Source organism: Varroa jacobsoni, unplaced genomic scaffold (assembly GCF_002532875.2).
Source record: "Varroa jacobsoni isolate VJ856 unplaced genomic scaffold, vjacob_1.0 scaffold_1019, whole genome shotgun sequence".
In the NCBI taxonomy this organism is placed as follows: Eukaryota; Metazoa; Arthropoda; class Arachnida; order Mesostigmata; family Varroidae; genus Varroa; species Varroa jacobsoni.
This window is the reverse complement of record NW_019213921.1, coordinates 476,429-488,455: the sequence shown is the minus strand read 5'-3', so window position 1 is coordinate 488,455 and position 12,027 is coordinate 476,429. Positions and strand designations below refer to the sequence as shown.

General features: G+C 43.6%; 1 protein-coding gene across 2 annotated transcripts in view; it reads right to left on the bottom strand.

Moving 5' to 3' along the window:
- Window positions 1–2,441: 2,441 nt before the first annotated feature.
- LOC111265862 (uncharacterized) overlaps window positions 2,442–12,027 on the bottom strand; it is a 67,760-nt gene continuing 58,174 nt past the window's right edge. For both annotated transcript variants that reach the window (XM_022842843.2, XM_022842844.2), the window contains 4 exons: window positions 5,317–5,476; window positions 4,993–5,125; window positions 4,487–4,674; window positions 2,442–4,194 (listed from right to left, as the gene is read on the bottom strand). In XM_022842843.2, the coding sequence (XP_022698578.1) occupies window positions 3,706–4,194; window positions 4,487–4,674; window positions 4,993–5,125; window positions 5,317–5,476 (970 nt within the window). In that variant the 3' untranslated portion in view covers window positions 2,442–3,705. The remainder of the gene's footprint in view (window positions 4,195–4,486; window positions 4,675–4,992; window positions 5,126–5,316; window positions 5,477–12,027) is intronic.

The window sequence follows — 12,027 nt, the reverse complement described above, 5'->3', positions numbered from 1 at the left end:
CCTATAGGCGACAGGTAAAGATAGCCAGCCACATGTCCCTGTTTGATCCAAATCATTAGCAAAAAGATGTACACTAACGATATTCCTCATTTGCCCACATATACAAAACGTTTCATCCTGAGGGGTAGAAATCGTAAAACCTTTTGAGGTGTCATCCTCGCCTATCAGCAAGATATTCATTGTATCAAAACTATACTCGCACCCCCGTTTAGACCGAAATATCGCCGTTGGCTGTAGAACTTATATATGCGTAATCGGGTATATAATTTTTCGTACCTACAATTCAGTTACTGCCACCACACACGCACACAAACAGCCCATGCTTTATCACTCACGCGTTCAATTTAAATTTCAGACTTGCCCGATTTTGGGACCTGCTGCTTTTTTGCTTGCACCACTTATTTGCCAAATGTGGCTTTTCCTACTGTGTTGAGACGCTCAGGGTCAAGCAATATAACTTCGCCCATATCAGACACCTAACAAAGGCAAAACAAATGAGAAAAGCAGCGTTATACCAAGTCACTTGATTTTCTCTCTGCAGGTTCAACCATCTGTGACAACATTCACCATTAACAAAAAATTAGATCGAGTTCTCTTTTAAACTCGCAAAAAATAGAATCTATACTGACGAAAACGAACCCTCTTAGGTGCCGACACGGCATGCTGCCGCGGCAACAACTGTCATCAAATCCTGTCCAACACATCGTTCCCACACCACCAAATTGATCATTTATTCAATTTCGTTTAATATTTATATATCATATTTATAGAGCTATGCATCAAAATGCATTAAATTATATAAATATATCCTTATTGTTTGTGTGCGTCGTTGAGATGGCTAGTGGGATCTTATTGTATCAGTAGATGGAAGTTCATTTGCTATATTTAACTGGTGACAACATCGATCTGGGATTTGAATGCCAATTTACTGGGTTCTGTTATTTGCCCCTTGTTTCGCTGCACGAAGCGAATGAAATTCCAGAACACCTCCAACTCAGCCGTACCGAGTCCTACTCGATTTTCAGCGCAGGCAGGTGCCTATCTACCTGACACTAGGTTATCGTTACTAAGTATACATATATATACTTTATCCTCGACACTGTCTTCTATTCATGGAACGAATCAATTCACGCATCACTCGTTTTGACGCTGATGTCGCGTTATCTTAACTGATAATAGTCGCACCCAGACTAGGTCCCTGCGCGGTAGCCATTGTTACCCATTCTGATCGCGTCGAAAGTGGTGGACGTGTGATTGTGTTCGTCTTGCTATTTGAGTGTACAAGAACTTACGTTGTATCGCTAATTGAGGTCAAAAGGCTGAACAATAATCAAGCCTCTCATACGCCACAGGTGCTGCTGGCCGGCAAAACTGGTGAAAACGAGTTCACAAAATTTGTATATATATGTATATATACATACATACATACACATATATATATATGAGTGTGTGTGTGTGTGTGTAGCAGTTCTGTGGATTTGCGTTCATCTCATGTCACTGCGTGTTGTCGTATTTGTTATCGGCGCTTGAACGATGTTTGACGAAAGGATAAATCGGTCTCGATAGACGTATGATCGCAGATAAGAAGCAATGATTGACGACAGTCGGACCATGGCAGCTCTCGCTCGATTACCATTCTACACTCGAATCAATGCATAAATATCACTGTACGCGTTGGTAGGAGTACAGTCGCTCTGTGAAGTGTTCTTCGAGCGTCCGAGTTTTCCATTTCAGCCTTGGTAATAGATAGGCATTGCATGACAACGCTTTCTGTGCTTTGGGCTTCACACTTACTGTTACCCATTTTCGCTTTTGAAGATCAACTTTTGTCAATACGATACGAGACGATGGATGATAACTTGCGTCGTACTTTTCACACCTTGTGGTTAAAATTTCATGCAACGGCACGACGCGGCTCCGTGTCTGCTGCTGCTGCTGCCACCGTTGTTGTTATTGTTGTTGCTGGACACTCAGGACGTTACAGTGTGACTCTCGGCGGCCGCCCTCGCCACCGGCGCCGAAGTTCACCGAATGAACTCGAACTCCGGCTCAGCCTTGATCTCGATTTTCGGTTCGATTTTCATTGTACCTGTGAATGTACGGGGACATGGCGTATGACGCAATGTCGCGACCGAGGAGATCAGAAGAAAGACACAGACAACACACATGAATGTGTGAAACTTCGTTTGCATACAGCCACTAATTGCCGTCACCGGTGAGGCTCGAGTCGTTCAGGGGACGCAATCGCTATCGTTCCAAACGAAGAGTGAAGTGCACGCATAGCATCATGATGTACTCATAGCCACCACGCAGAGGATTATGCAGAAGGGAAAGAAACGAATCAACTGAGAAGAAAAAGGCAAATCAAATGGGACAAAACAGATCTTCTTCAAAGCAGGCTTCAGATACACATGACATGTCGAGGAAAACATACGTAAGAATATTGAAATATAATAAAGATTTATTTACAAGGCTTGTACATGCATACACAAATGATACAAGACAAACTCAGCCAATGCTAGCATCAGCATCATGTTCACTTGACCGCCCATTTCCTTCAGGCCATAGTTCTTTCTTGGGATCCGCAACGTTATACAGAACTTGCTTATCTCGCAACCCCCTCTTAGTCTTTCCATTATTATTATTATCATCCCACAGAGGCGAATAGCGGAAGCGTCAGCTCAGCTAAATTATTTGGTCCTTGTTGATCTTCCGTCCGTTTTTGATGCAGATCTATTTCTATGGGCCCATTACACGCAAACCTCATTCGTCTCTCAACTCATTCATGTTGTCCTTGTTCATCTGCATCACATGCTTTAAGGTTCTGCAAACTGTCCTTCTACAAAATGTATACCCCTGCATCACCCCCGTATTTGATTCTACATTGTTCACGGTATTTTCTACACAGGCCGTATATACTATATACTAGTTATCATACATCCAGGGACCTTGCGCACGCATTCCATATTATTCTTCATCGACAACCACTACAGGCTGCATTGTCATCATATTCGTAGTAATAGTGATCACGATGCGGCAGCAGGAGATCCTTGGAAGGAAATATTTACTCGTCGAAAAAATACGTCCAACCCTGAGGCAGATATGACGTTTGTCATGCGTGCCCTGACGATTAGCTAACGTATCCGTGTTTCACTGCTTACGTGCTCGTATGCATGTTTGTCTGTTGATTTGCTTTGTGTTCATGTTTCGTCTTACTTTGCCTTCAATAGGCCAAAAACACATGCAGTCCATTCCATTCACGTAGTGAATTTCCTAGTTCTGTCCTAATCGATTGGAACGAGCGCGCATGATGCTTTTCTATTTACGACACAGCACTCGCGATACGGCATCACTTTATCTATACGGACTTTCACTCGATAGTAAGCAAGATTAAGAGGTCGTTGTAACTGCATCTATCGCCAGGTTGCCACAGTTGGTCACAATGTTGAGATTCTACATACTCTTGCTACACAGCTGTAAATTTTTTAGTTATCTGTTACTATGATCAACGGATACGTCCTTTTTTTTGTTTTCTACGCCACAGGAGATATACTATTATATAAGTTTTATAGCATCTTCATTCTTTTCATCATTATCCTTATTATTTTCATTATTATCACCAGCATTGTCGTCAGCTCTGCATCTCGTCTTCAATTGATGTTCACCTTGTGATAATAATAATAATATCCATTATTGCGATCAGATTCAAATTTCGATAATTTTGTTGTTGCTTCGTTTAAGGCTCACTCTAGGCGATGTATTTTTGTGCGCATTCGTACTATGGTGCAACGTGGTCGCAGTGGTTGAATGTGATGACGGCGTGAAGATATAGGTGTTCGGAGTCCCGGTAGCACAGAGAGTGCCGCCTTCGGCATTGACGACCGCCCGGCGAGCGACGCCGCCCGCGGTTAGTACGAGCTTCTTAGTAGTTAGGGTTGTTGTCGTTGTGGAGGTACTGCTATTCCCTGTCGCTATCGAAGTTGAGTGCTGCTGCTGTGGGTGCACGATGGGACTGCCGGACGTGCTAAGGGTCACCGTTTGGCCGCTTCCACTTGTCGCTACGCTGACTCCGCTGCTGACGGCAGCCTGAATCAGTTGCGTGGACGTTTGGACCGTCTGAATTTTGTTTGGTGTCGGCTTGTTTTCGTCCTGGGGCTGCAGCGTTTCCCAAGTATCCCATGGACTGCTCTCAAACTGGTGGAATTGGATATACGAAGAATATATTCCGCGGTAATTATTTGTATGAGATTCGTGTGGTTTGAGATAACAATAGCCAAGTGCCACTAAGCGCTGTTAATTAGCAAAGACTAAGATATTACGTATAACTGTTATAGAAGTCTGGAGGTTGACGATGTCATTACTGAGAGTAAAGGCGAGTTCTTATATTTACATACATGTCGAACAAATGAATGTGTAAATGTTTTTTATTAGTACATGTGGTTTTTGTGCCCAGATCGTATAGCGGATCCGGTCTAGCGTCTCCTACCTTTTCCAATGCGGAACTGTCGATAAGTTTGACCTTGACGGAACCTGCCTCTTCATCCTGAGAGGTGGGCGGTGTATCGGGTAACAACGTGTCAATGTCTTCATCGGCAGATGAGTGTCCGCCAGCATCTTCCATTTCATCTTCTAAGTCTTCGAGATCATCAAGGCTATCAGTGCAGCCTGCTTCACCTACAATGTTCCCATATGCATAATCAGAGAAAAGTGCATACATACTACATATTGAGGATAACTACTGTTTATTGTAATGGACACACCGAGAAAAGTGCACGTGTTCACCGGTGGTACAAAACTGCCCACGGGCATCATGGAATCAGGCGAAACGGCCAAAGCAAGCTAAGGCTTTTTTGCCGCACGCCAACGAGAAAGCGAGGCTAAAACGTACGCCACCCCTAACGCTTTCTGTTGATAAAACATGTTAGCGTGCCATAAAACATACATCTCGTAGATAAGAGGCTTCTATCGGTATTGGCCAATCGATTGACATACCGCTTGATCCGTATAGCTCCTTAAGGAAGCCCTTCTCAAGAAGTTCGAGGCGTTCAGGCTTTGCCATGGACCGTCGAATGGCGGCGGGGTCCTTCTTACTCCATTTTTGAACTTCCTCGTCCATCTTGCCCACCTACAAACAATTAATGAATAGCGAACGAATTCATGAGAGACAGAACCGCTGCTTTATTAAAAGTATTTTTTCAACAGCTGCTAGACGCTGGAAACGCTTCGAAAATTAGAGAAGTACTAGGGACATTATATAAACCTATCACGTTTTGGTTTGGATGTTCGTTTTGTCGATCTATGTCGATTTATACACACCTTTGAAGGATTCATGGCCCAAAGACAGCCTTTTCGTTGGGTTCCATTTGGCCCTGTAGTGGGCTTCTCGATCTTCTCAAAGCATTTGTTCAGCGATAGATTGTGCCGTACGCTATTTTTCCAGCCATTAGGGGCCGTCTTAAAATAAGGAAAGTTCTCACTGAAAGGCATACATCACACAGAAAACATGGAACGCGGAAAGGATTTCTAAGTAAACCGTCTACTTTTGTCGTAAACGTATTCGCTGCAAAGTAAATCGGGATTCTAACACTAGCTAAAGCCTTTCACGTTCTACTGATATTAAAAAGGTTAATCAAAACAAAAGAGAGAGTAAATAATTTTTCCATCATTTTTCGAAAGTGTCGAACGAAGCTCTGAGCTTTACTCATGCTAAGAGCCTTCGAACGTTTCGAAAGCATCATCTTCCAGTTGTAAAAATGACTATCAGAATGAATTCAGCTTAAGCTTTACCATAGACGTTCTCAAACACGTGAATATTTCCATTGAACAATGCTATTTTACGCTATCAAGGGATGAACTAAATCTATTGAGCAAACGGGCGCGGGACACTAATGACTGCGTCTGAGGTCGTTCCCCGCTCCGACGTCGTCCAGCGTCTCGGTGGAAATGTCTTTACGACCGTTGGTCAAGTACCATCCAGCTATAAAGACGTAACACGTATCATTCTCGCGTTAACTAAATTCTCGCCTCTTTTTCCTTTAGGAAAAGCAATCACAGAGACGACACGGTGTGTCGGTGAAAAAAGTACAAGGGAAAGCGGAAGCGAGAAAAGACTAATAATAATCATTCACTACCGTCATACGCGACGACTACGAAATATCAGTATTCATTTCCCTTTTGACAAGATATCTACAACAACTTTTATACTTAATCATGGAATGCCACTGTCTATGTCGTAAAGTGAGAATTGTTTCATGAGTCAAAGAGCTGCCTGCTTCTGTAGCAATGGTCGGCTCGCTCAATCGATCACACTTCCCGGTTGCCGTAATTTCTGTTAGTATAGCAAGACAAACAGACAGGTAATAGAGAGAAAATGATGAAAAAGACAGACCCGATATTTTCTAGCGTTTGAGCTGCCCCTCAGCAGTTAAACGGTTGTCCGAAACGCTGGCACCGCTATGAGAGGTGCCAATTACAGGCGAGATCTGAAAGAGTCTGCTTTACTGTGGTGCGGGAGTTAATATTGAAAATTGTTATTGCAGAAGTGGAACAGTACTACTGGAATATGTTCAACTGAATCTGATTGGTGGCACGGGGCAAATTAACGTTGAAGCAAAATTCTAACGTAATGTTTGTTCTTTTACCGTGTAATGTGGCGTACGAATTCAAAATATAAATTTCTTGAAAATTATCATTATATACGATAATGGGTGTCATTATGGGCACAGTGTATTTTTGGGTTTGAAGCAAGTAGGTAGTAAGAATATTTTTAATTGTTGTCAATTGTCCAAAACACGAGCTCAATATAGCTACTGGTTTCAACCAAGCTGAATATCGCAATGGTTTTATATCCCGAAATAGATCTGACCGTATCATTAGCGGGGATAGGATTTTAGCAGAGATATTGACCTGAAGAAGTCTAATATTCCCATTGTCACATAAAGAAAAAATCAAATTTTTGCACACTATTATGTCATCGTTGTGATTGTGATTTAAGCATAAATGTAAAGCTACTATAATGACTGAACGTTGAAGATTGGATTTCTTTAAAGAAAATCGCGAATAGTTAGGAAATTTGTAGATTTAAATTCACGTTGTGTACGGCCTACAATAGGCTGAGTAAATTTTGTAGGTTGTCAAAACGGCCCCAGTGACCGTACAAAATGCTCAAGTTCGGTAGCGGTAAAAGCGTGAATGTTCTCCTTGGCGGTAGCCACACAGAAAAGCCGACGATTCATCGCCCGCAATATCCTGCTCGTTATGCTTTCGCCTCAAAGAGGTTACGTACAAATAACGTCGTTTTGTTATACCCACTACAGTTGTAGAATTTCCCCAGGCTAGGGTTCGTCTCGCCGTTGGCTTCTATCGATGTGTCGTCAACCAAACGCTTTAAATCTACCAGTCTTTTGTCACACGAGCAACACAATGAGAGAGAAAAAAGGCCGAAATAAAGCGAAATATTAAATCACAGGTTTACAATACTATACTCGCCTAACATACCAAGCGTATAGTTTAAATCGCTCATTCAGCGCATGTTCGAGCCCTCATGGGTCACACCGTCCATAGATGGCCCGAGGCATACAATGCCCTCTGCCCTGCCTCTTCGTACGATAACCGTAATTATATTGCTCGTTGCTTCTTTATAGAGGTCAAATACTTGATTTTGTTAAATATCAATACGATAAACACGAAGCACCGCGAAAAAAAAACAACGGCGACGACCACAATACCGCGCCAAGATTACATTCAAAAGGGTAGCTAGCTGATTTCTTAGAAGTGGAAAGAGCAACAACAACGACTACAATACTCATAACAACAAGAATTGTCTAACTCCAGAAGCCATCACAGACCAATTGTTGCTGACTCAGATTCAACCATCGGCCAGTAGTATTCTCCTTTCCTGTCTTGCGCCGCCGCCATCTACCCACTCATGTGTTCTGCCCTCGTCGATTCGCTTCTAGGGGTTAATTACGGCCAGGAGCACCTCCACCGTAAAGGTCCTTGTTAGCTAAAATAGAGTATAACTCTCTCAATTCGTCCGCACACTATGTGCCATTGGCGAAAACTGACGGATGGCTAAGCTAAGGAAAAAAGCCGAAGCTGACGGGCTTTCTTTCCGCTTTTGTTTTCTGTTGTTTGGCCTCTCACCGATTTCTCGTCTTTTTTTGCCTCGCTTTTAGAATAGAAGAAATGCGCATTTCTTTTTGGTCACTTACATTTACTTTTCTGGCTGCCACGGTTGCCCCTGCTCAATCCTGTGGCGTTTCAGTCTCTTTTTTGGAGAAGGATGCGTGTGGGCACCACTACACTAACACTGCCCCATTCGTCTGCCCTTTTGCCAGTGTGATAGCGGCTGTTTGTTTCTGTGTTGGTGTGTGTGTCTGTGTGTGTGTGTATGTATGTCGACGTAGGGTATTAAAGTGACTGCGCTCGGTGCGTGCCAGAACACTCCACAATAGTAATAACCCACGTCTTTACCAGCGGCGATCAGCACCGGCTGGCTGTAGTGCCAACGGCCGCAGTCAAGGACAAGCCGGACAATCAATCGACGCTAGCTAAGGTATCATGGCCTTTTGTGCAGCAGCCGCAGCAGCAATCCCCACTTACAAAGACAGAGTCAAGCACTTCGTAGCCCACCATAGAGCCATCGTCAGTGCTTGCTTTTCCCCGCCTCTTACCCCTTTCTTCGACTCAGAGAAATGTGGCAATATTCGTTCTTTTCCTCACGTCTTATTCTGTAGCTTCTTCCGACGCGATCCGTAGCCATCAGCGTCGTCGACGGTTTGGCACCTTGCCGATGCTGCTGACGCCGGTAAATCACAGTGGTCGCGGCGGCGACAACGACAAATAAAGTTCGTTTTTTATTTTCGACTTTCTTTAGCTTTCATTGTCGCGGTGCTTTTTTTTTTCATTTTATTCTGCATATTTGAACAATACCAGACATAGCTTAAGATATGCGAACACCGCACGTGTTCGTTTACTTCTAAGAAGATGAAGTTTGAAAAACAGAAGAATCAGCGGGGACACGACGACAAGAGTTAAACAACAGGGCAAGGGCATACGTGAGATGTAAAGCAATGAAAAATGACCAGGGGCGTAACGACGAGAACCGTCATTAAATAGAAACGGAAGCAAAAATTCTATTAATAAATTGCACGATATGGCCATGTGCTTCGTTTGAGCATCGTTGGCCAGCGATCGTAACTCTTGCAAGTTGCGCGCAACGAGTAGGGCGCACTTATGATGTTCAAAAGCTGCTACTTATTTTTGCTATAAGAATGATCGAAAACTCTTGGTAGGTATAAGCTGACCATATGAGTAATTCATGCAGGCGTTTTTGAGACAATAAGCAGGCGCTACATATTTGACGAAGATGATAGTAAACGGTGCGATAACTAGTAAATTAAAACTATTGGACTTTTTCTAGGCTCAGGCTTGCTTGTTCGTGAGTATATATAGATAAAGTTGTTTTCATTTGGGGCCTACAAGTGGCAGATGTCGATTAACTTCCTATAAAATCCGCTGGGCCCTGCATTCTCTGACTTACAACTATACTTGTGTTTGCCCACAAGTCATGCAGTTGACATGTAGGATTGAAAGGTAAACAAAATCTTTACCTTTGCCAGGTTTCTGCCTACCGCAGCATTGTAGCAGGACAACTCCGCTAACATGTCCTTTTTCTAAAGCCATTTTTCCTTGAGTGAATCATACGGTTCATAGACTTTCGGGTCGAACTTAGGTCCACTAGCAGCTGTCCTGCAGTTCTATTGTTTTTATTAGTTGCTCTTCCACACTGTCATTGAGTCTTGGAAGAAAGCTTGATTTTATGTTATGATCTTCATCGTTGAAAGCAGCTCTATACGAAATCAAAATACATAATAATAATATAATAATAATAGTAATAACACAACCTAACATTAATTCCTTTATGTGCGTAGAGCCCCGACGAAAATCCATTAGAGCACATGGTGAGTTGCGTCTACAGTCTTACAGCGCTGAGTCTATGAATGAACATGCTTATCATAAATGGGGGGTTGTTGTTCTTGACGAAATAACATTATTACAATGGGTCTGTTCTCGCAGCTAGTTTACTTAGAGCGACCCACATGGTTATCGAACACCCCAGGTTTCAAATTATCTTCATGCTAAATTAACACACGGAAATAGAAGATTTGGTTAAGTTTCTCTGTAAGCGGATACTTCATCCAGCCCTTACGTCCTACTAAGATCATCTGTAAGAGTAAATGAGAGAGTGAAGCTTTTGTGAGCTTGTAGTGCTGGTCCCTTGTCAACATAAAGTTTGTTATTCTTTTACTCTGTATACAACGCACCTGGTAACAGCATCCCGTGGGAAGAGGCGAGTTACCTCAATTCCATTTTGAATGGTAGTTCGGCATAGGGCATAACGGTAATACATGACGATGACTGTGTCTGCTTGTTTAGCTAAGTTCATTACGATATCACAACGGTGATATTCATTTATATATCTCTTATCAAGGACTGGCATTTAACGGAAGTAGTGGCGAAGTAGTAGTCGACTTGTAATGTGGCCCCGAGTTCACCCTCGGAACAAGATTCAGCGAATATTTCAATAGAGTCTTTCCTGTATGGTCTCTTCGTACCTCGATGGCCCAAAACCCTTTCAACCAGTATTGCTGAAATTCGTCCCATCTAAGAATTTGTTGCCTAAAGTTTTCATTCGCGGTTGCTCTGTCTGCCACTCTTCAAATAACCCCCCACACACACGCGAATAGAAATCGTGTCACGCGTCGAGATTCAGCTCTGTCTACGAGGCATTCTGTTATGTCGCGGAACAGCGACTTTCGCGGGGCTACTCCACTGGAAGGTGTGCGTTAAGTTTTCGTATGATTTCAAAGTCCCCTTCGTTTCTCGATAACGACAATAACAATACCGTTGGTACCGCCAATAAATCCGACGTATCTCACAATGCTACGGAGCCACCACGGATTCACGGCTCTAACGTGCATTGCTGCCTATCGCGCATTGCACTGCCTGCCACTCACTGCTCACCGGGGCGCTGGCATTTTTCGTCTCGGAGCGGAGTGAGAGCAAACATTATCAGAACAGCAGCCGCTGCTGTTGGCCATGAACTTGACGCGATGGCGTGAACCCGTTGCGGGTCGACAGCGGAAGACTCGCCAACATCGCCACCAGCGACGATGGAGGCACTGCGAGACGGGCGACGGGAGAGTCCCTTGCCCGTCGCAATTCTTTTAGCTGAGTGAGTGAGTGGCAACATAGGCAAACTCGACGACTCGTTGCCTCTGGGCGATAAATTGACGCTCCGACTTTAGTTGCGGCCATCAGTAGCCTCAGCTATTTGCGTTAGTTGGCTTATTGAAATCGTTTTGGACAAGAGTTGAGCACAGCCAAGCTAAGTCAACATGTCACTAGCCAGCAGGGGGCGCAGTGGCAGCGGCACTCACCAGAAGTTAAAACCGTTTCTGGGTCCGACCGGGCTTCAACAGGCGGCGGCGATAGCAGCGAACGCTACAGCCAAGGAGCGACAAGCGTTCGTTGAATAGAGTCTGGAACTGTTGGCAGTTCAGCAGTGCGCACGACCACGTGGCCGTTGACCAGCGCCGCCGAAACGCTATACATCCACAAGCGACGATCGTTACCATCAGCTCTATACCTCTCTCTGATCATTTTCTCTCTCTGACTAAATATTCTTGAAAATAGCTGCAACTACCTATCCAGCGGGTCCGCTTTATCACTATACCTTCTTATGCTCCCTGCTGCTGCTGCCGCTGCTGCTGCTGCTGCTACTACTACTACTACTACTACTACTACTATTACTACTAGTACTACTATTACTACTAGTACTACTATTACTACTAGTACTACTTTTACTACTAGTACTACTATTACTATTACTACTACTACTACTACTACTACTACTACTATTACTATTACTACTACTACTACTACTACTACTACTACTACTACTACTATTGCTACTACTACTACTACTACTACTACTACCACTACCACTACCACTACCACTAC